The 20,928-nt window shown below is 53.1% G+C and overlaps 1 protein-coding gene and 1 pseudogene across 3 annotated transcripts; one reads left to right on the top strand and one right to left on the bottom strand.

Moving 5' to 3' along the window:
• Positions 1 to 12,831: 12,831 nt before the first annotated feature.
• LOC120703345 (nucleotide-sugar uncharacterized transporter 2-like) lies at positions 12,832 to 20,289 on the bottom strand. 3 transcript variants are annotated; one of them, XM_039987387.1, is made up of 8 exons: positions 20,136 to 20,289; positions 18,662 to 18,813; positions 18,367 to 18,575; positions 18,167 to 18,260; positions 17,871 to 18,037; positions 17,623 to 17,793; positions 16,581 to 16,859; positions 12,832 to 16,083 (listed from the first exon to the last, which is right to left on the bottom strand). In XM_039987387.1, the coding sequence occupies exons 1-8, from the start codon at positions 20,212 to 20,214 to the stop codon at positions 15,927 to 15,929; spliced, it is 1,308 nt and encodes a 435-aa protein (XP_039843321.1). In that variant the 5' UTR covers positions 20,215 to 20,289; the 3' UTR covers positions 12,832 to 15,926. The 3 variants fall into 3 exon arrangements, with proteins under 3 accessions (XP_039843321.1, XP_039843323.1, XP_039843322.1); XM_039987389.1 differs by having other exon boundaries at positions 18,662 to 18,809; positions 20,136 to 20,261; XM_039987388.1 differs by having other exon boundaries at positions 16,003 to 16,124.
• Positions 12,894 to 15,981, top strand: LOC120703344 (annotated as a pseudogene).
• Positions 20,290 to 20,928: the final 639 nt, after the last annotated feature.

The following is a 20,928-nucleotide window of genomic DNA, read 5'->3' as shown; positions in this document are numbered from 1 at the left end:
CTTTGTCAGGCCTCACTGTAGACCGCATATTTTCGAGGTACACAGTGTAGCCGCATGCGTCGCATCCGCGCAGAGCCCGTCTGCCGCATTAAATGGATACGACGGCACGGCACTTTTCCATCATGTCGCCTACGCCGCAAGCTACACGGCCGTTCAGCTACGCTGCAGGTGACGCCGCAAGCTACGCCTGGCGCTGTTTCGACAAGACAGGGCAAAGCACGCCGGTCGGAAGATCCCCGCGGGCAAGCAAGCAAATCTAGGAATGAGATCTCCTTCGCCTGCAACGCCATAATATATGAACAGTATGATATTTTATACTACATCGATTGGGCCCACCTGTCGGGGACCCAACGGCCATGTACGCGCCTCCCTTGAGATATAAAAGGGAGGCGCTTGCTACAGATGGACAGGACACACACAGAGACACTCTGGACTCGGCACTAGACACGCCGAAGCTCTCTCAGACTCAAGCAATACAACACACAGTGGACGTAGGGTATTACGCTCCGGCGGCCCGAACCACTCTAAACCTGTTGTGTTCATCGTGTTCTTCCAGCGAGATTGAACTAGTCCTAGCTAACCCCTCGAGTTCATACTCCCTTAGGGCTTAGGCGGGTGCATTCCGCCACCCAGCTGTGAGTTTGCACACCACGACATTTGGCGCGCCAGGTAGGGGCCCTTAGCTGGTTTTAGTTCATCTCTTGGTCGTCTCCATGGTTCGGGTGGATGAAGTGGAGATGACGGAGGGTGTGGCGTCATCCGTGCAACACGCCTCTCACCTTCCTGCTCAAGTGGCAACCGTGCCCGTGGAGCGGCCACCGTCGGCGGCGGCGCGCGCTGCACGTCGGCAAGAGTCAGGGCGCCCATTAAGGGCCCCCTCACAAGCTGTTAGCGGCGGAGCACTGGCGGCAGCTAGGGAGTTGCTCTGCAACCCTCCGGCTGCTGCAGCCTCGCCAAACGCTATGAGGCAGTGAAGGGACGACGTTTACCGTCTCCTCCATCTGGCTCTGGCCTCCCCCAGTTCTCCAAGGACTGGGCAACGACCTCCGCCTGGCAATGCGGTGGTACCCTACCACCGGCGCCAGGGCGGTGCGTCGGCATCCGTGCGCTCCCCCACGGTGAGGGGTGCACGAATAGAAGACCAGCGGGCGGAGCTCAACCGCAGGCGTGCGGGTGAGGACGCCCGCATCTCCGTGGAGAGGGCACGAGAGCGCCGCCTCAACATTGAGGGCCGCAACCGCAATGCCGACTTGGATGTAGCGGCGCCCAAGCCACCAGTAAACGCCCGGATACAGGCGGGCACCCCGGTGGCTGGGGTGGGCTGCGCTGCGCTGGCGGATCACCTCCGCGCGGTGGCATGGCCGTCCAAGTTCCGCCCGCACCTGCCGGAGAAGTACGACGGTACCACTAACCCGTCGGAATTCCTGCAGGTGTACGTTACCGCCATCAAAGCAGCTAGTGGTAACGACGCCGTCATGGCGAGCTACATTCATGTAGACTTGACTGGGCCAGCCCGGACTTGGCTCATGAACCTCACTCCTGGGACGATTCAGTCCTGGAAGGAGCTCTTTGCGAGGTTCACTGCGAACTTCACCAGTGCATACCAGCAGCATGGTGTGGAGGCTTACCTCCACGCCGTGAGGCAGAAGCCCGAAGAGACGCTCCGGGCATTCATCTCGCGCTTCACCAAGGTACGGGGTACCATTCCTCGTATCTCTGATGCATCTATTATCACTGCTTTCCGTCAGGGGGTACGTGATGAGAAGATGCTCGAGAAGCCGGTGACGCACGAGGTGGAAAGCGTTACCACGCTTTTCTCCCTGGCAGACAAGTGTGCCAGGGCCGCTGAGGGCTGCGCATGGCACTCAGCCCCCCAAGACGGAGACGCCAAGGCTGGTGGCTCCGGGGCTACCGCCCAGGGCAGTGGCAAGAAAAAGAAGAACAAGAACCGGAGTCGCGGGGAGCCGCAACCCGGCGGTGCAGTCGCTGCGGCAGCGGCGCCAGCTGCTGCGGCACCGGCTGAGGGCCAGAATGCGCATGGCAAACGCCCGCGCCCGCAAGGTGGCAGCAGAGGTTCATGCCCAGTGCATCCCACCGCTCGCCACACGCGCTGCTGACTGTCGCGAGATCCAGAAACTCACGAAGCGGGTCAGTGGGCGACGTGAGCAGTCCTCCAAGGACAACTCACCCCCTCCTCGCCAGCGGTCTGGCATGGAGAAAGCCTCCGACAGTGAGACCACTGCCGGGGAGAAGGAGCTGGGGTACCAATTCCCCGCTAAGGAGCTGAAGGGCGTTTACCGCCACGACAACTCCGACTCCGACAACGAGGAGCGCCGCAAGAAGCTGTACGTAATGTACGGCGGAAGTTGGGAGCTTGTCTCCCGGCGGGACGTGAAGACCCTTCGCCGAGAGGTCCTTTCGGTGAGGCCGGGGGTCCCGAGGGCGGCGCCGCATCACAGGTGGATGAACACCACCATCTCTTTCGGGCCATCTGACTACCCGGAGAACATGGATGGGGCTGGTGTACTACCTCTAGTCACCGCCCCTGTCATAGCCAACATCAGGCTCTATCACGTGCTGATTGACGGTGGGGCCGGCCTCAACGTCATCAGCTATGCGGCGTTCAAGCAGCTGCAGATCCCGGAGTCCAAGCTGACTCCCTCTCGCCCATTCTCTGGAGTGTGCCCACATCCGGTGTTCCCTCTGGGGAGCATCACTCTGCCGGTCATGTTCGGGACCGAGGAGAACTTCCGCATAGAGAGCGTCTAGTTCGATGTTGCGGAGGTGAACCTTTCACCTCCCGTTCAATGCCATCATTGGCCGGCCGGCTCTCTATCGCTTCATGGACATTGCTCATTACGGGTATTTGGTCCTGAAGATGCCTTCCCCTGCCAGTGTCCTCACCGTGCGGGGTGACCGCACCGCTGCCGTCGCTGCAGTTGAGAGATTGCATGCTCTGGCGACAGAGGCTGCACGTTCCGAGGAGGACCCATCCACCTCGTAAGCCAGGGCGCCTGCAAAGGCACCTAAGGTTCAGCCGTCTGATCCGGACCACGTTCCTGTAAAGACGGTGCAGATCGGACCAGACTCCTCCAGGACCACCCGCATTGCGGGAAACCTGGAGAAATAGGAAGACGCGCTCATCACTTTCCTCCGGACAAATGTGGACGTGTTCGCCTGGGAACCGTCACAGATGCCCGGGATCCCCAGGTAAGTGATCGAGCACTATCTGAGGATCTCCCCCGACGCCACGCCGGTGCGCCAGAAGCCTCAGAAGCAGTCCGTGGAGCGGCAGAACTTCATCCGTGAAGAAGTCCGCAAGCTGCTACATGCTGGCTTCATCAAGGAGGTCCACCACCCCGAGTGGTTGGCCAACCCGGTCGTCGTCCCAAAGGCCAACGGGAAGCTTCGGATGTGCATCGACTACACCAGCCTCAATAAGGCATGTCCTAGAGATCCCTATCCTCTTCCACGTATCGATCAGATCGTGGACTCCACCTCCGGGTGTGACCTTTTGTCTTTCCTAGATGCATACTCTGGTTTCCACCAGATTCAGATGTCTAGAGAGGATAGGAAGCATACTGCTTTTGTAACAGTAGATGGACTTTATTGCTATATTGTCATACCATATGGTCTACGGAATGCCTTACCCACATTTGTACGAGCTATGAACAAAACCTTCTGTAATCTAATTAGAGATATAGTTGAGGTGTATGTTGATGACATTGTGGTCAAGACTAAGGTAGGGTCAACACTAGTTGAGGACCTGTCCCTCGTCTTCGACCGACTGCGCGCCACGCGCACGAAGCTGAATCCCGAGAAGTGCATCTTCGGCGTCTCGGCAGGGAGGCTGCTGGGTTTCCTGGTCTCACATCGAGGCATCGAGGCAAACCCAGCCAAGATCAAGGCGATCGAAGCGATGAGGCCTCCGGGCCGCATCAAGGACGTCTAGAAGCTTACTGGATCTCTCGCCGCTCTTAGCCGCTTCATATCGAGGCTGGCTGAGAGGGCCCTCCCCTTCTTCAAGCTTACTGGAACAAGCCTTCCAGGAGCTGAAGCAGCACCTCACCTCACTGCCAGTATTGGTGGCTCCAGAGCTAGGTGAGACGTTGTTTCTGTATCTTGCTGCATTTGCAGAAGCGGTCAGCATGGTCCTGGTCGCCGAGAAGACGGAGCAAGCTCGCCAGGGGGATACCAGGGTCTCCCCGGCCAAGGATGGTGGGCCGGACCCCGGACATGAGGGCCCGGCAGCCACTCCTCTGTCTGAAGGTCCGGACCCCGGACAAGGGGGTCCGGAGGAGCCTCGTCCCAGTGGGAACCTAGAACCACTAGGGGCCCGAGGACCTGACGTGGTGGATAAAGGCGAACTGGACCCGGCCGCCAGGGTCCGGACCATCCAGAAGCCAGTCTACTACATCAACGAAGTCCTCCACGAGGCAAAGGCCAGGTATCTTGAGACACATAAGCTTATCTATGCCATACTTATTGCGTCCAGGAAACTGCGCCACTACTTCCAGGCACATCGAGTTGTTGTAGTGACCTCTTACCCGCTACGAGCGATCCTGCACAACTCCAACGCCACGGGCAACATCGCCAAGTGGGCAGCAGAGTTGGCTGGGTTCCAGCTGGATTTCCATCCTCGCCATGTAGTCAAAAGCCAGATCCTGGCTGATTTCATAGCAGAATGGACTCCTTCCCCAAGCAATTCTGGGGGTCCGGACCTCAACGCCGGACCCCCGGAGCCGGAAGTCAGGACGCCAGTCTTCACTGAGCCCCACTGGACACTCTACTTCGACGGGTCCGTTCGCAAGCAGTGGGCTGGAGCTGGTGTGGTCCTCATCGACCCAAATGGAGATCAGCTAAAATACATGGTGCACCTTGAGTTCAAGGCCACCAACAACATGGCGGAGTACGAAGCTTTGATCTTTGGCCTGACACAAGCCCTGTCTCTGGGGGTCCGGCAGCTTCTGGTGAAGGGAGATTCTCAGCTAATCATCAAGCAGGTCCGAGGGGATTGCAGCTGCAACAATCCCCAACTCGCGGCATACCTCATCCACGTGAGGAAGCTCAAGAAGGACTTCGACGCCTTGGAACTGCAACATGTTCCCCGCGAACTCAACTCAGCAGCAGATGATCTCTCCGCGAGAGCATCTACCTGGGCATCCGTGCCCGAGGGCGTCTTCGAAAGACAGTTGTTGAGACCTATCGCCCATCCTGCCGAACTGGGTGAAGGGGATCATGCTAGCACCTCGAAGCTAGCGGTCCCGGCGGCATTCCACCTGTGGTGCCCGCCCTGGTTTGTGAGCTCTGTTGAGGATCATGGAGACCTCATAGAGCCACTCCCACCTGCTCAGGGAGCTCCCGATGCATGGATCTCCGAGATCCGGGACTACCTGAAAGACAATATCCTTCCTGATGACGATGTATCTGCTGAGCGCATAGTACGATTGGCTAAACACTACGCGATGGTAGAAGGGGATCTCTACCGCCGTGGCGCCAATGGTATCCTCATGCGGTGCATTTCCCAGGGAGAGGGCCGCGAGTTGCTCGCGGAGATCCATGGAGGCGAGTGTGGAAGTCATTCCTCATCTCGCACGCTTGTTGGTAAGGCCTTTCGGCATGGCTTCTACTGGCCGACAGCACTCCAGGATGGGGTTGAGCTGGTAAAGTCCTACCAAGCATGCCAGTTCCATGCAAAGCAAATACACACACCGACTCAAGCTCTGCAAATAATCCCGCCCTCATGGCCATTCACCGTATGGGGCGTGGATATCCTGGGGCCGTTCCCCCGGGCCGTCGGCGGGTACCGGTTCCTCTACGTCGCCATTGACAAATTCACAAAATGGCCGGAGGTTACCCATGGGGTGAACATCACCAAAAAATCAGCAGTCGCATTCCTCAAGTCCATTGTGTGCAGATTTGGCGTCCCAAACCGCATCATCGCGGACAACGGGACCCAATTCAAAAGCAGACTCTTCCAAGAGTACTGCGAGGACATCGGCATCCAGCTATGCTTTGCGTCCATGGCACATCCCCACAGCAATGGGCAAGTCGAGAGAGCGAATGCAGAGATCCTCAGGGGACTCAAGACCCGCACCTACAACTGCTTGAAGAAGCATAGTGCCAAATGGGTTGATGAGCTTCCGTGCGTCCTGTGGGGCAACCGGACCACACCCAGCCGAGCCACCGGGGAGACTCCATTCTTCCTGGTCTACGGGGCTGAAGCATGCCTTCCCCCAGAAATCCACCTAGGCTCGCCACGGGTCCAGGCTTTTGACGAATCCATGCAGGAACAACTGCGGCATGACGACGTGGTCTTCGTTGACGAACAAAGGTGGCGAGCAGCAATCCGAAATGCACGCTACAACCAGGCGCTCAGGTGCTATCATCAACGGTTCGTGCACAGTAGGGAGCTCCAGGCTGGCGACCTCGTCCTAAGGAGGATCCTGAACCGAGCAGGGCTCCACAAACTCTCCCCCAGCTGGGAGGGGCCCTTCAAGGTTACAGAAGTATGCCAGCCCGGATGCGTTCGCCTTGCCACAGAAGATGGAGTGCCGCTTCCCAACCCATGGAACATAGAACATATACGTAAGTTTTACACTTAGACAGAGCATGAAAATGAATTTTTCCTTTGTAATAAGATAGAATTACCGTGCGGCCCAGAGCGGTGGAGGTCCGTCCTCATAAACCCGGCCTCTGGCATACATCGCACCGTCGGCTAGCATTAACGCATGGCCCAGAGCGGTAAAGGTCCGCCCTCATAAACCCGGCCTCTGGCATCTATCGCGCAAGCCATGCATATCAAGTTGTAAATGAAAGATTTGCTCCCAGTTCTGTCTTTATGTCAAATTTTGTTTCACATTCTGATTCTCGAGATTTCACTTTTTTAACCCCCGCGTGGACTTCCATTCTTGTCTCTACAGCTAAATCTGTATTGAGTTGCTGGACTGCCGTACAGGTCCGGACCCTCTTGCTGCCGGGAGAGGGGTCCAGACCCCTAGGGACCTGCTCTGGAGAGGGGGTGCTTGTTTCCTGGGGTGGTCCGGAGTTCTGTGTAGCCGCTTAGCCGGTTCCGTACCCAAAGCCTACACACTCCACCACCCTGTAACGAGTGCTCTAGTACCCGGAGCTGGGTAATTAGGGGCCCGGACCTCGTTCTAGCTCAAGGGTTGGCTTCCTAAGTCCTACACGGCAGGTCCAGCCCCATATCTCAAAGGATCGAGTACGACAGAATGACCTCACCCACTACTAGGAGGGGTCTGGAACGTCGGAGCCAGGTCCGGTAAAGTCATGTTTGTTTCCTGGAGTGGTCCGGAGCCCTGTGTAGCGCCTTAGCCTGGTTCCGCACTCTAAGCCTACACACTCCACCACTCTGTAACAAGCATTGAACTGCCTGGACCTACGCATCCGGAGCGCCGGACCTCGTACTAGTCTGGGGGCCGGTCCAGAATAGGTCCCGCGGGCCTGCTACTAAGCTGTGACTTTAAGTGGTACGCAGGTTAAGCCTTGACTGGTGGTAGCTAGCCTCAAACCATTGAGCCTACCTACCAGAGGGTCCCGGCATCCGCTTTAAGGCTTCATGCAGATCGAGGTCTAGTCACTATGGTAGACAGACTCAAAACAACTGAGCCTGTCTCCCAGGGGGCCCGGGGCGTTTGCTTTGAGCCAGACACCAAGGATCGATCCTGCATACGTCAAACAGCTAAGTTGCAGTATCATTACTACCATACAAGCGAGTTTGATTTTCCTCTCAGTAGTTTTTCTGCTATACAGAGAATAAGTCGCTCGTTCGAGTTGCAATCTATGCTACACCTATGCCCAAGGACGCTTGCTCAACCTCATACGGGGATCCGGAGTGTCTTTTGCGGCTCGGATGGTAGATAGGTCCTAACAACTGAACCTATCTGCCAGTGGGCCAGGGCGCCGGGGTGCTGCATACCGCAATCAGAGCAACTGACAAACAGCTAAGTTGAAATTTTCCTTTATTAAAATTTCAACAAGTACAATGTTGTTACATAACGCAAAAAAAAACAAAAGTACAATGTCCAGTTCAGGAGTTTGCAGGCTCCCGCTTGAAGTAGGCGGCTACGAAGTCGACGACCTCCCGCACGCTTTCCCGAGCGGTGGCCTCCGTCTCCGCCACTGGACCATTGACCACAGGGGCTAGCGAGATGGCCAGGTCGTGGCTCCGGAGGCAGGTCAGAATGTGCTCCGCCACCATCCGGATCAGCTCGCGGCTCTCGGCTTCAAGCTGGCCAGCAAGGACCGGCTCCAGACGCCGGAGCCTATCCGAAGCGGAGTTCAGCACTGGGAGGGCGTCAGCAATCGAAGCTAGCGGCTCCGCCACTTGGATTGGACTCATTCCAAGTGGCACCAGAGCTGAGCTTGCTTTGCTCGCCCAGTCGATGATTCGCTGGGCCCCCACGCGCTGGTCCTCCTGCAGCTTCCGGACCACCTCCTGGACCGCCTCCTGCACCCGGGTGTCCAGTGCTGCCTTGGCCGCCTCCACCTCGCGGGTCCCCTCCTCGAGCTCGGCCTTCTTCTTCGCCGCCGACTTCTTCAGGGACTTGAGGGCCTCGCGCTAGCGCTCAAGCTGGAGCTCCATGTTGGTGGCGTGGGATTCCCTCTTTGCAAGGGACTTCCTATCCTCCTCAAGCTCCAACTCGGCAATAGCCTGCTTGCTGGCGGTCTCCTGCAGCTGCTCGCGCCATCCTTGCAGAGTCTCAGAGAGCTTGTCGAGCTCCTGCTTGTGGGTCTCGAGACCCTGGCTGCGAGACTCGAGCTCAGACCGCTGCGCTGCGAGGCTGGCCCCCTCCTTGGCAAAGGCTGCCTCCCGCTGCGCCAGGGCCTTTTCCCGGCTCGCCACCGCAAACTCCCGGTCGAACACCTTCCGGCGATTGGCTCGGTAGGACTCTTGGTCGGCCTTGAGTTCGGGCCGAACACGCGCAACATGGGAAGCTTCGGCCTTCGTGCGCGCCTCTAGGCGGGTGTGCCAGTCACCGAGGCACAGGCGCTCGCTCTCCAGAGCTGCCCACTCCCGCCGAAAGGCCTTCTCGGCGGTAGAGGTCGCCTCCTCTATCGTCTGCCGGACCCGGACCAGCACCTGGGGGAGGGGAGCCGCTTCCTTCTCCGGGGGACCCTGCAGGAGCCGCCTACCAGAGACCTCCTCCAGCTCTTCCTCTGCCACAGGTTGGGCACTAGAGGAGGGGACTTCCGGTACAGGCGTCGGGACCTCAGGAACTGAGGTGCTCGCCGCTGCCGCGCCCGTTGCCGCTGTGCTCGCCGTTTCCGCGCCCGTCGCAGCTGCGCTCGCCATCGCCAAGCCTGGTGTCGGAGCGGCTGTCGCCGTAGCCGGGGCCTCGAGTGCCACTGCGTCGGGTGTGGCTGCGCCTGGCGTTCGCGCATCCGCCGCCACCGTGTTGGGCGCCACTGGGTTCGCGGGAGCCGCCGCACCCGAGCTCCCCGCGCCCGCCGTCACTCCCGCCATCGCCGCCGAGGCCCCGATCGCCTGGACCCCCGCTGACGAGCCAGCGGCGGTGGAAGAACTGCTTGGACGAGGGGCCCTGGCAAACAAAGAGAAGAAACCTTCAGCAAGAAGCGAAGCACTGAGAATAAGGGGAGTGAACGGAAGAACACATACCCCGAAGCTCCGGGTCTCGGCGACTGCTTCTGTTGCTGCTGCTGCTCCTGTGGCGGCGGCGGAGGCGCACCTCGCGGCTGCTGCTCCCAAGGCGGCGGCAGAGGCGCAACCCGTGGCTGCTGCTGCTGCTGCTGTTGCTGCCGGGGGAGGCATCTCCCGGCGGTGGTGGTGGAGGCGCAGCTGCTACGGGGGTCCCGCGAGGTCCGGGGGCCCGGGAGCTACCCTAGCCCGCGTCCTCAGCGGTCCTCTGACGCTTCGCGGCGGGCTCCAGAATTGGGGTCCCGTCGCCCCGGTGCAACCTGTGCCGGCCCGCTTCACCCGATGACGCGCCGGAGCTGCTCCGGACCTGGCTGGCACTGCTCGTGGCGGCGCTTCCAGCCACGGCCTGCTTGCCCTTAGCAGTGGGGCCGGACCCCGCGGTGCTCGGCACGGCTTGTTCCCCAGACGCACCAGGGATCCGGATCCCACGGTCCGGGTCGCCTCCAGTCTGGCGCGCTGCCAGCCCACCGTCATCGAGGGTTGGCAGGGTGGCCGGCACCGCAGTCCTCAGGCGTGAGTCCTCGCAGAGGGGGACGACACTCTGAGAAAGGATCAGGTGCTCCGGGATGAAGATCTCCCCCGTCACCGCCCGCACCAGGACCTCCAGGGCTTCCTGGGTCAGATCGCTCCCCTCTCTACGGTGGGTCCTGCTGCAGTCGTTGTGGCGGTGAAGCTCCAGGTAGGACGCGGCCGCTTCTTCAGGGGGGCGATCCGGCGCTTCAGGAAGTCCCCGAGCACGTGCAGCGAGGTGAGGCCGCCCTCTGCCAGTGCCCTGATCTTGCTCAGCACGGAGTCGAACTCCGACGGCAGGGACGGCTTGGCCCTCCAGGACTGACGGTCGGAGGCGGGTCCCCCGGTCGGCATGACCAGGTGCTCGTTGGCTTCGGTGGTGGCGATCACCCACTCCCTGCGCCAATCCTCCCACTTCCCGCCAGTGAGCCCGGGGATGTACGGCGTCCGCAGGTCGCTCCTCGTCTGGAAGTAGTACGCCCCCACTTCGTCTTTGCCCTTCCCGGACTTCACCAGGACGAAGAAGTGGCGGAAGAGGATGACACAGGGCCGCACCCCCACGAACATCTCACACAGGTGGACGAAGATGGCCGTCAGGAGGATGGAGTGCGGCGTAAGATGTTGAAGCTGGAGGCCGAAATCTACCAGCAGCAGCAGAAAGAACGAGATCGGCAGCCCCAAGCCGGTGGAAATGTGCGAGATGAACAGCACAAATTCCCCGGCGCGCAGGTTGCCGAGGGGAACCGAGCCTGCTCGAATCCCCCAGGCAGTCTCCTGTGCACTCCATCCGAGCAGGTGGCGCACTGTGTTCAGCTCCTCCTCAGTTTGGAAACGGCAGGGGCGAACAAGGGACGCCATCTCGCTAGTGGAGGTGAAGAGCAATCTACGCAGAAGAGCAAGGGGCGAGGAGGCTCGAAGGCAAAGGGGCGCAAAGGATGGAAGGAAGAAGGCGAATGCGGAAAGGTGACCGCGGTATGCGGTTCGTCCTTTTATGAAGCCTGACCCAACCGGCGCCCCCCGGAATCGTCGCTGGAACCCAAGCGACGCTCACGCCTGGTGTTAACCGCCCAGTCCATGACAAGGGGGCCCAGGCCCACCTGTCAGGGAGGGCGGGTAACAAACAAAGGTGTGAAAATGCGGGATCTGAACCGTCGCCCGCGCGCGAAGCAAGGCGGAAGCTGAGCTGACGTGCGCGCATTAAGCGCTGGCATGACCAGGGTTTTCGGGAACTGCGCTGGTGGTAAATATTCTGTTTGCTACGGCTGCAACAATGCTGAGCGTCGCTCGCGTGACTAGGCGTACCACTATACGTGGGGGCCACGAGTCAGTAAGCCGTTGCGACGTGATGAGGCAGCGAAAAACCCGATGGATGGTCAAAGCCGGACGAGACTCCTGCAGTAAGAGGCTTCAAGTTATGTAGAGCCAAATCACAGTAGTGGCCCCACCTGCGGGTTCGTCATCTCTCCCGAGGTGGGCCCGGGGGCCACTGTCGGTACCCTATAGCAGGGATACCCACTCTCACTGCATCAAGGCAGAACTCGCGTAGTCATCCGTAACTACGCCATAAGGGGCGGAGCAGCCGGGCCCCACCGGTCAGGCTCTTTCCTCACCAGGCCAATGGCCCCGGACCCGCTCCCCGCTCTGGGACGGGTCCGGTGACGCCACGTGTCCCTGAGGAAGGGAAGCTCCGAGCCAACAGCCGAGGACTCGAACCCCCCATAGGGGTTCGGGACCTCCTCGCGCCCGTCCAGACCTCCCACGCGCATAGAACCAACATGCCGACGGGGGGGGCGGGGGGCAGAGCCGCCACGTGTCCCGCAGGCGCAGGCACGGGCGCGGGACTTCCGCTGGAAGACTCTCCCACCCACCGCATTCAATGCGGGTGGTTGAGGCGTGCTCTGCCGCCGCGGCACGCGGGGCAGCCTTTGTCAGGCCTCACTGTAGACTGCATATTACCGAGGTACACAGTGCAGCCGCATGCGCCGCATCCGCGCAGAGACCGTCTGCCGCATTAAATGGATACAACGGCACGGCACTTTTCCATCATGTCGCCTACGCCGCAAGCTACACGGCCGTTCAGCTACGCTGCAGGCGACGCCGCAAGCTACGCCTGGCGCCGTTTCGACAAGACAGGGCAAAGCACGCCGGTCGGAAGATCCCCGCGGGTAGGCAAGGAAATCCAGGAATGAGATCTCCTTCGCCTGCAACGCCATAATGTATGAACAGTATAATATTTTATACTAAATCGATTGGGCCCACCTGTCGGGGACCCAACGGCCATGTACGCGCCTCCCTTGAGATATAAAAGGGAGGCGCTCGCTACAGATGGACAGGACACACACAGAGACACTCTGGACTCGGCACTAGACACGCCGAAGCTCTCTCAGACTCAAGCAATACAACACACAGTGGACGTAGGGTATTACGCTCCGGCGGCCCGAACCACTCTAAACCTGCTGTGTTCATTGTGTTCTTTCAGCGAGATTGAACTAGTCCTAGCTAACCCCTCGAGTTCATACTCCCTTAGGGCTTAGGCGGGTGCATTCCACCACCCGGCTGTGGGTTTGCACACCACGACATATTTTACGACATTGGTTTTTTCTGCACACCTGTCTAACATTCACTGATACATACAAGGACCAGAATCTTGGCATATACTGAGATTGTTGCAGTCCTACAAATAGAGCAAATGTCTTCTGTGCTAACTACTCAGAGATTTTCTTTGGTTTGTTGAGCTTATGATCATGGAGGTTGAACTGCAGCCTGGAAACGATCATGCGGTTGAAAGCACCACGGGTCAGAAAGAACCACAGCAACAAGGTGCCCAAATCCCAAGCACCCGTGAAGAAGCAGAGCTTGTGTGGAAGCTGCGGAAGTACTTGATCCTACTGGCAATCCTTTCTGCAATTATCACCTACCAGGCAGGGCTCGCCCCACCAGGCGGCCTCTGGCTTGACAACCAGCATGGCCACCGTGCCAGTGACATTGTCCTGCGATCAACATATCCAAAGAGGTATAATGTATTCTTCTACTGCAACTCAACTGCATTCATGGCGTCACTCATTGTTCTGATCTTGCTTCTAGTAAGGGAGCTCAGCCGCAATGCAATTTGGCTCCGGTCGCAGCATTTTGCAATGTTGCTCAACCTGCTCGGGCTTATGGGAGCCTATGCTGCAGGGAGCTGAAGGGAAATCAGAACATCCTTGTATACATGGGTGTTGCTTGTTGGCATATTCACATACATTGCGCTTCATGTTGTGTTCTTCCAGCATCTAGCATCTGAATGGCTTCGACAAACTTTGATGGATGTTCAGAGATCATGGAAGGAATATCTGGCGCACATGTTCGGCAAAAATAAGAGCACAGTAGAGGAGCCAGTTGCTTCTGTCAAAGAAAAAGAGGATGAACTGGAGCAGAAACGCAGCTTGTTGCTGGTTCTTGCCACATTGTCAACGACAGTGACATATGCTGCAGGGCTAAACCCACCAGGTGGATTCTTTCCTGACAGCAGTGCTAGCCACCTCGCTGGTGATCCGGCGCTCAGAGACTACTACCCCCATCGCTTTAAGGCGTTCATGGCATGCAATGACACTGCTTTTGCTGGATCCCTTGTCATTATTGTCATGCTTCTCAGCAACACAGCAGTGGATCATGTTGTCGAGTCAAATGCACTTCGATTGTGTGTTCTGATTAGCCTATTCGGCCTTATGGGTGCTTATGCTGCAGGGAGCTGCAGGGAAGTCCATACATCTATATATGTGTTCACCCTTGTTGGTGCAGTCCTACTATACCTCATCATCCAGTGGATTGCACCTATTGTGCCAAGACCAGAGTTTGTCAGCAAGTGCATAAAATGGACAAAAAGAAGAAAAAAATAAGCTGATTCTGAAGCTAAAATCTTTCCTTACAGATAATACAAGCACAACCAAGGAGCAGGAGATGCCATTAGCATTAGATCAACAGCAGCCATCCGATCATGATATAACAAGCACTGTCAGTGATGTTAAGGATGATATCAGAAAGTTGCGCACATACCTTCTATTGCTTGGCATCCTAGCAGCCACCATTACATACCAAGCTGGGTTAAATCCACCCGGCGGGTTTTGGTTAGACAACGAAGATGGACATCATGCTGGAGACCCAATATTGGAGGCCATCAGTCCGAAGCGGTACAACACATTCTTCTATTGCAATGCCACTGCATTTGTGTCATCTTTGATCATAATCACCCTACTCCAGAGCAACTTGATCACTGTTGGTGCCTTGAAACGATATGTGCTTCAAACAGCCATGATCTTTGACATGTTTGGTATGATGGGAGCATATGCCGCTGCCAGCAGCCGGACTTTCTCCGCATCTTTGTATGTGATAATCTTGGTCATTCTTACCTTCTCTTATGTTATAATTCACATTCTGCTGTTTGTGTGCAAAAGAAACTCTGACGAATCAGCTCAGCAAATGGATGATAACCCCGAACTGAAAGATTTGGAGAAGCGGCGCAAGTTTCTAGTGTTGCTTGCAGTTCTGGCAGCATCATGCACATATCAAGCTGGCATAAACCCACCAGGTGGTTTCTGGACTGACAACAACGATGGTCACCGTGCAGGTTATCCAATGTTCCATGATGAGTTTCCGCACCGTTACATTGTATTCTTCTACCTGAACTCCACTGCTTTTATGTCTTCCTTGGCTGTGATCATGTTGCTTGTTAGCAAAAGGTTATACCAAAGGGGAATCAGTGGCTACTTGCTGCGTGGGTGCATGCTACTTGATCTGGTCAGTCTCATGGGTGCTTTTGCGGCTGGAAGCTGCCGGAAAGTATCAACATCAGTGTATGCTATTCTCGTTGTTTCAATTGTATTTGCCTATGTCATGGCTCAAGTTCTGGTGCTAACCTTTGCAAAAGATAAAGTGAGTTACTTCTTCGAGTGGGTGCTCTGTGCCACTCCTTTCAAGAGTCTACATCCATCCGATAATTGCAAGCAAAGCATCATGGTCAGACGAAAACCTGAGCATAAATGGCGAAAAGATCTGATTCTGATTGGAACCCTCGCAGTGAGCGTCACATACCAAGCTGGGCTGCTCCCACCAGGAGGACTTTGGCCTGATGACCGGGACAGGCATTTCATCGGCGACCCAATCCTCCATGATACTAATCCACCACGGTACAAGGCATTCTTCTACTGCAACGCCACAGCATTCATGGCATCGATGGTCATAGTCATCCTGCTGCTGAATAGCACGATAAGCAAGTACAGGAGATCTCTCCTTCCCATGAAAACAGCAATGGTGCTGGACCTGCTTGCTCTTCTTGGGGCGTATGCTGCAGGCAGCTGCAGGAAACTGAAGACTTCTATATATGTTTTCCCACTAGTCATTGCTGTTTTTATGTACATCATCGTTCACATCTTGCTTTCCTTCGATAAAATGGCACGGCTGGTGAAGAAGACTGGAGAACAGTGGATTCCATGTCTGAAGAAGATGTGGGCACTCATCGAAACTGAACTTCCAAATCATCATCCATCTTCTGAGGAGCCATGAGAACTGTCTCTGACTGTGCATTTGTATTTTAAACAAGATTCGCCTTTCCTATTTGTGTTAAGTTTTTTTAAGTATACTTGTGCCAAGGTTGAGGTGTTGTAAACTTTTCATAGACCATTGGTTATAAGAATTGGGCATACTTCATCATGGTGCTTTGCTACTTAGCCCATTGCCCAGTCCATGTAATTCAGTAATTCTAGAGACTGCTGCAGATGGGAGATTTCTCACGGTCTGAGTCTGTGGTTGCTTTACCTTGCTGGTTGTACGTCTGAGTCTGTGGTTGCTTTACCTTGCTGGTTGTACATTTTCTTTGGCCACATATCTTCTTTTTCTTAATCATGACATTTCTCCACCTATGGGCATGTTTTGAATGAACAATTGTCGATACTAATTACTACAGTGTTAATATAAGGATTAGATTTCCGAGAAGAACAATGTTATGAGTCTAAAAACTAGTATACAGACTAAACTAGAATCCGACAAGGTCAACCTTGCATATGATAAGATCAAATTCAACCAGGGCTCACTGTCAGCCGCTGTTCATCCATTTTCTAATTTACAGAATCCACAATACAAGTAACATGACATAAGGGTAGAACAATTGACCAAAATTTCCTAAAACTAGAACCAATCCTACATACAACAGATCTGATTAACAATGAACAAAGTTGACCAATAAGAATAATAGCACTCTAAGCAAGAATTAGAGAACACGAACTCAAAGTACTGCTACTCAAAGAGTTTTTTTTATAGACCTGCTACTCAAAGTGTTAAACTTTCATTCTCCTACTGCCTCAGTGCTACTTCCAGGATTCTTAAAACCATGCAGGATGGCAATTCTAAAACTTACACAGAATCGACAGTCTTTGTTTCCTGCTTTTCTCCATCTGTAATAACCTTGGACTTCAGAAAATGAGAATTTTGCCGTGAATTTAAGGAATTTCTCCTACCACTGGTGCCTGACCCTTTCATCCCTAGGTAAGTATACACTGACATCCCAGCAAGGGCAATGACAGCTCCGCAGAGGCTGGTGAATCCAGGATCAGAGTTAAATACCAGATAACCAGAGAGCATAATAACAATTGTCTTGAATTGACCTAGCACAACATGAGCGAGAGCCGAGGTTGCACTGCATCATCCAAAAGACAGTAAGAGTTATGTTCATTTCCAGAAATTTTGCAAACTCCATATCCACAGAAGAGAATGGCCGTTCATAACATTTAGAAACCTACCCGCAAAAAAAACATTTTAGAATACCCTTTCCAGTACCCCAAATATGTGAAATAGTTCATTTTCAAGAGAAAATAAAAGGATTGCACAGACAAAAGCTTTTGGCCAACTGCCCTATTTTACCTAATAGAAGTAGGTCTTGTGAGCATAAAGTTAAAGAATATATTTCATTTCCATGCTAGGTCATAACAGATATATTTTATCACATTACTGTCAGAAAGAGCCTTTCAGTAACCAACTTGCTTGGGACTGAAAGGATTTTGTTGTTGTGATGGTACATCGAAATACATATATATAATTCATATAACCTATATATATACATGTAATGGCATTTTCATTTTCCAAGAAGGACAGTCCAATTTGAATCATTTGATGACTACAATGCTAAAATCAGTACTAGTCAATATCACAAGTTTTTTTTCTCTATGTTGGGAAAGAAAGGAGCTTCATATGTGTTCATATTTCCATGTTTATCAAGTAAACATGCATTTAAACTGCAAACAGGACTATATATGCATTTAGAAAGAACAATAGATATCTGCAAACAGGACTATATGTAATTTAAGCACACAAGCATTAAACTAGTAACAAGCTTGCATAGAAATATCACTCTCCATGAAACACAAAATTATGTAATATAAAGTTAAAAGCTTATGACTCACCCGAGTGCCAAAGCACCAGACCACTGAAGAAGAAAACCAAACAAAGCAGATATAATAATTGCACTGCTGTTCTTAAAATCCCAATTGAAAGACAAAAGGCCTGGAGGATCCAGCAATGGCATCAAAACAATAAAGAAAAATATGGTAATTGGGGTTGTCTTCCACATTAACCTGATCAGATAACATGAAAATTAGGAGAAAACAAAGGAAATGTGAGCTGTCTCAGAAGAGAGAAAATAAAAGCTTACGCAAGAGCTGTCCAATTTCCAATCTGCTGTAAATTTGACCACAAGATTTTGTTCACAGCGCTAGGAATAATCCAAGCTAGTGCTACACAAGCACCAAAAAAATTGAACTCCAAATCAGTAACAGTCGCAATAGCCACACCAAATGAGACAACAACCAGCATGATAACCTACAATCCAAAAAAGGTATATCTTTCTTGAATAGTTGAATATCGCAATCAATTTAAAATGTTGAGCTAACAATCAAATCAACTGAAGACTGGGACAGTTTAGAAGCATGAAGTTCCTAAGATATTTACCTTTTGAAGAGAAACCTTTTTCTGGAAAATAATAAATTCTGCTACAACTATTGTTGGAGTTACAGCTATCTTAGCCATCTGATAGAAACCTACACTGAAGACAAAGAACAATGAGTACATTGTTACACAATCTTATGTAGCAAAACTTTAAGGCAGGACACTTTGTATCCATTAAACAAAGACCTAACTGTTCATCTCACCTATTATGCTTTAAGCTGATATTGGCAAGCCCAGTGGAGAAAGACATGACAGCACCCAAAGCAAATAATGAGGAGAAAGGAGTGGATTTCAAAGGAGGAGCAATTGGCAGCAAGTATAATGCCTTGAGGACAGCCATTAGAGCCCAAGCAAAAAGGTAATGAATTAACGACAGTGCAACTGGGAAGTTAAATCCAACAGTGCCCATCACCTGCAAAAAAAAGATGTACAACTAATAAAAAAATGTAAATAGAACAGACAGCGAGAAGTTTAACATGATTGGAAGGATAGCCATACCATTTTGTTTGCCATGATGATCCCAACGGCAACCACAAAGTTGAACGTCAGCGCAATGATAGGGCCACAAAGCCTCTGCTGCTGGCGCTTGGCCCCTTCCGGAGTATGGAAGTCATTATACAGTGAGCCTCTCAGTTCCTCTAGTGCCCTACCTAATATGTATGAGTGAGAGTGTAAGACAAGACTTAATGCGCTAGCTTTTTCAATCAGACAATTATACATATAACCAATAAACATCATTCAAAACATCTTTAGAACAGCAATCTTGAAACCCAAAATGTAATTACGAGAGCTAGGTCAATGGAAAAATACTCCCTCACTTTCACAATACTTGTTTTAGCCATAGGCACAAGAATTAAAGAGAGAAACGAAAGGACAATCCTACCCTTAGCTAATCCTCTCTAAAGTGTGCATTTATGATTTCAAAAATACACACACTCTGAAGTGTGAATTTTTTAAGTAGGGACAGGATTGGAAAATATGGGTCAAAGTTGCCTTGGAGTTGTAGAACAACAAGTATTTTGGAATGGTAGAAGAAGCTAAAACTACAATTACTGTGAAACAGAGGGAGTAGTAAATGATTATTAGCAATAAGGTCGAGCCTAGAACACACTTCATGATATTGAGCATATTCAATGGCATCAATTAATATATTTGTTACCACAAATTAATTGTGCCATAAAACTATTAGTAAGCTCCACTCATATCCTGAAGTGATGAAAGAAGTGCTGAAACAGCTATCATGTGCGATCAAACTTTCAAAAATCTTCACTGGAACAGGGAGATCATTATGTATAATCAAACTAAGTGAGCATGCCATGGAGCCTAAGACATATCAAGAATCAATTGTATAAGCACGCCTTTAAAATACGAAGGCGAAACAAAATCATCACGCTTTGGGAAAGGGAATACGAGAGATGAACTGATCTCGGGACCAAGAGAAGCAACAAAAACCGGGATTTGCCAACTCCTGAGCAACGCCGAGTACAAAAAGATAGCAAGTGGACTTCAGCATTCCAACTCCTTGTTCTCTCGGGTTGATTTACCCATTAGCAAATAAAATGCAACCAGCCAATCACAATATGGTAATTTTAGCATGAAAGAAGAAGCGATAGAACTGATCCCCAAACCGTGATGCCCAGTGAGCAGGGGAAAACTACGAACAATCTAAGTGACAATGTGGCTCATAACATGGAGCAACGGCAAAATGAAGCAGTTCAGGCTCTCTCTTCCTCACGCGAACACAAACCATTCCACCAGTGAAGCACTCAAAGCCAGGATCTTTAAAACAAGTAAAAGTAAAAGAAAGAGGAGCAAGTGAATCAGGAAACCACATCGCCGCAGCATCTCCAAGGACAACCCACTTCGTACCAATCCATGCAATAGGTGCTCCCTCAGGAAGAACACGAGAATGAGAAATGGGTGCGGACCAGGGGGGTGGGGGTGGAGGGGGGAGGGAGTTCGGAGTCCTGACCTGCCTCGCCGGCGTCGCTGTCCTTGCGCTTGATGAAGCGCCGGCCGGCGGCGGGGAGGATGGAATCCCAGACGCCCATCGCCGCCGCTTCAGTTGGACCACGGGGCTGTCCTTGGGCCGGGCCGCCGGTGACTCAGAGCTCGGGCTCGCCCTCACTCCCCAGCAGCGGTTTTTTTATTTTTTTATTTTTTATTTTCGTTTTTTATAAAAATATATTTTCGTTTTCGAAATTTACAGCAATATAGGCCGGCCGCCCCGCTACCGGACGGCCGGGACCTGGTCGCCCCGCTACCGGGCGACCGGTCCTCTAGGGGCTTTTCTGCAAAAATTCAAAATTTTTTGTAGAAAAGCTCCTAGAGGACCGGTCGCCCGGCAACGGGGCGGCCAGCCCCCCAGGCCGCCCAGCAGCGGGGCGGCGGGCTCCGGCCGCCCGGCAGCAAGGCGACCGGCTCCCCCGCCCTTATATAAGGGTTGGCTGGTCCCCCCACTCCTCATTTGCATCACTAAAATTCCAAAAACCAAGAAAAGAGAGGGAGGGAGGGACGGAGAGAGAGGCAAAGCCCTCCCGCATTTTCGAGCCGGCGACTGCAGGTAACCAAAATTCTTCTACGCTTTACAAATAGATTATGTTGTAATTATTTTTGTTGACACAGTAGATTAGCAATCAGTTTAATATGATTATTGTGTGGCCAGATATGTCGAGCAAACTTCATTTTCAAGTTCATTATGGTGACTACTATATTTCTCATGATGCGTATGGAGTAAATCTATCAGCTTTTGAATGTAGAGAGTA

This window comes from Panicum virgatum, chromosome 4K (assembly GCF_016808335.1).
Source record: "Panicum virgatum strain AP13 chromosome 4K, P.virgatum_v5, whole genome shotgun sequence".
NCBI classification, from domain to species: Eukaryota; Viridiplantae; Streptophyta; class Magnoliopsida; order Poales; family Poaceae; genus Panicum; species Panicum virgatum.
The sequence above is the reverse complement of the archived record's forward strand: the minus strand, read 5'-3'. Positions and strand labels throughout refer to the sequence as shown.

What these genes read in the sequence shown, in the direction of transcription:
- LOC120703345 (XM_039987387.1), bottom strand. Translation starts at nt 20,214, where the DNA reads ATGGGCGTCTGGGATTCCATCCTCCCCGCCGCCGGCCGGCGCTTCATC. An exon ending in TCATCATGGCAAACAAAATG is followed by an intron (nt 18,576 to 18,661) that starts GTATGGCTATCC and finishes TTTTTTTTGCAG; the next exon opens with GTGATGGGCACTGTTGGATT. An exon ending in GGAAATTGGACAGCTCTTGC is followed by an intron (nt 17,794 to 17,870) that starts GTAAGCTTTTAT and finishes TTATCTGATCAG; the next exon opens with GTTAATGTGGAAGACAACCC.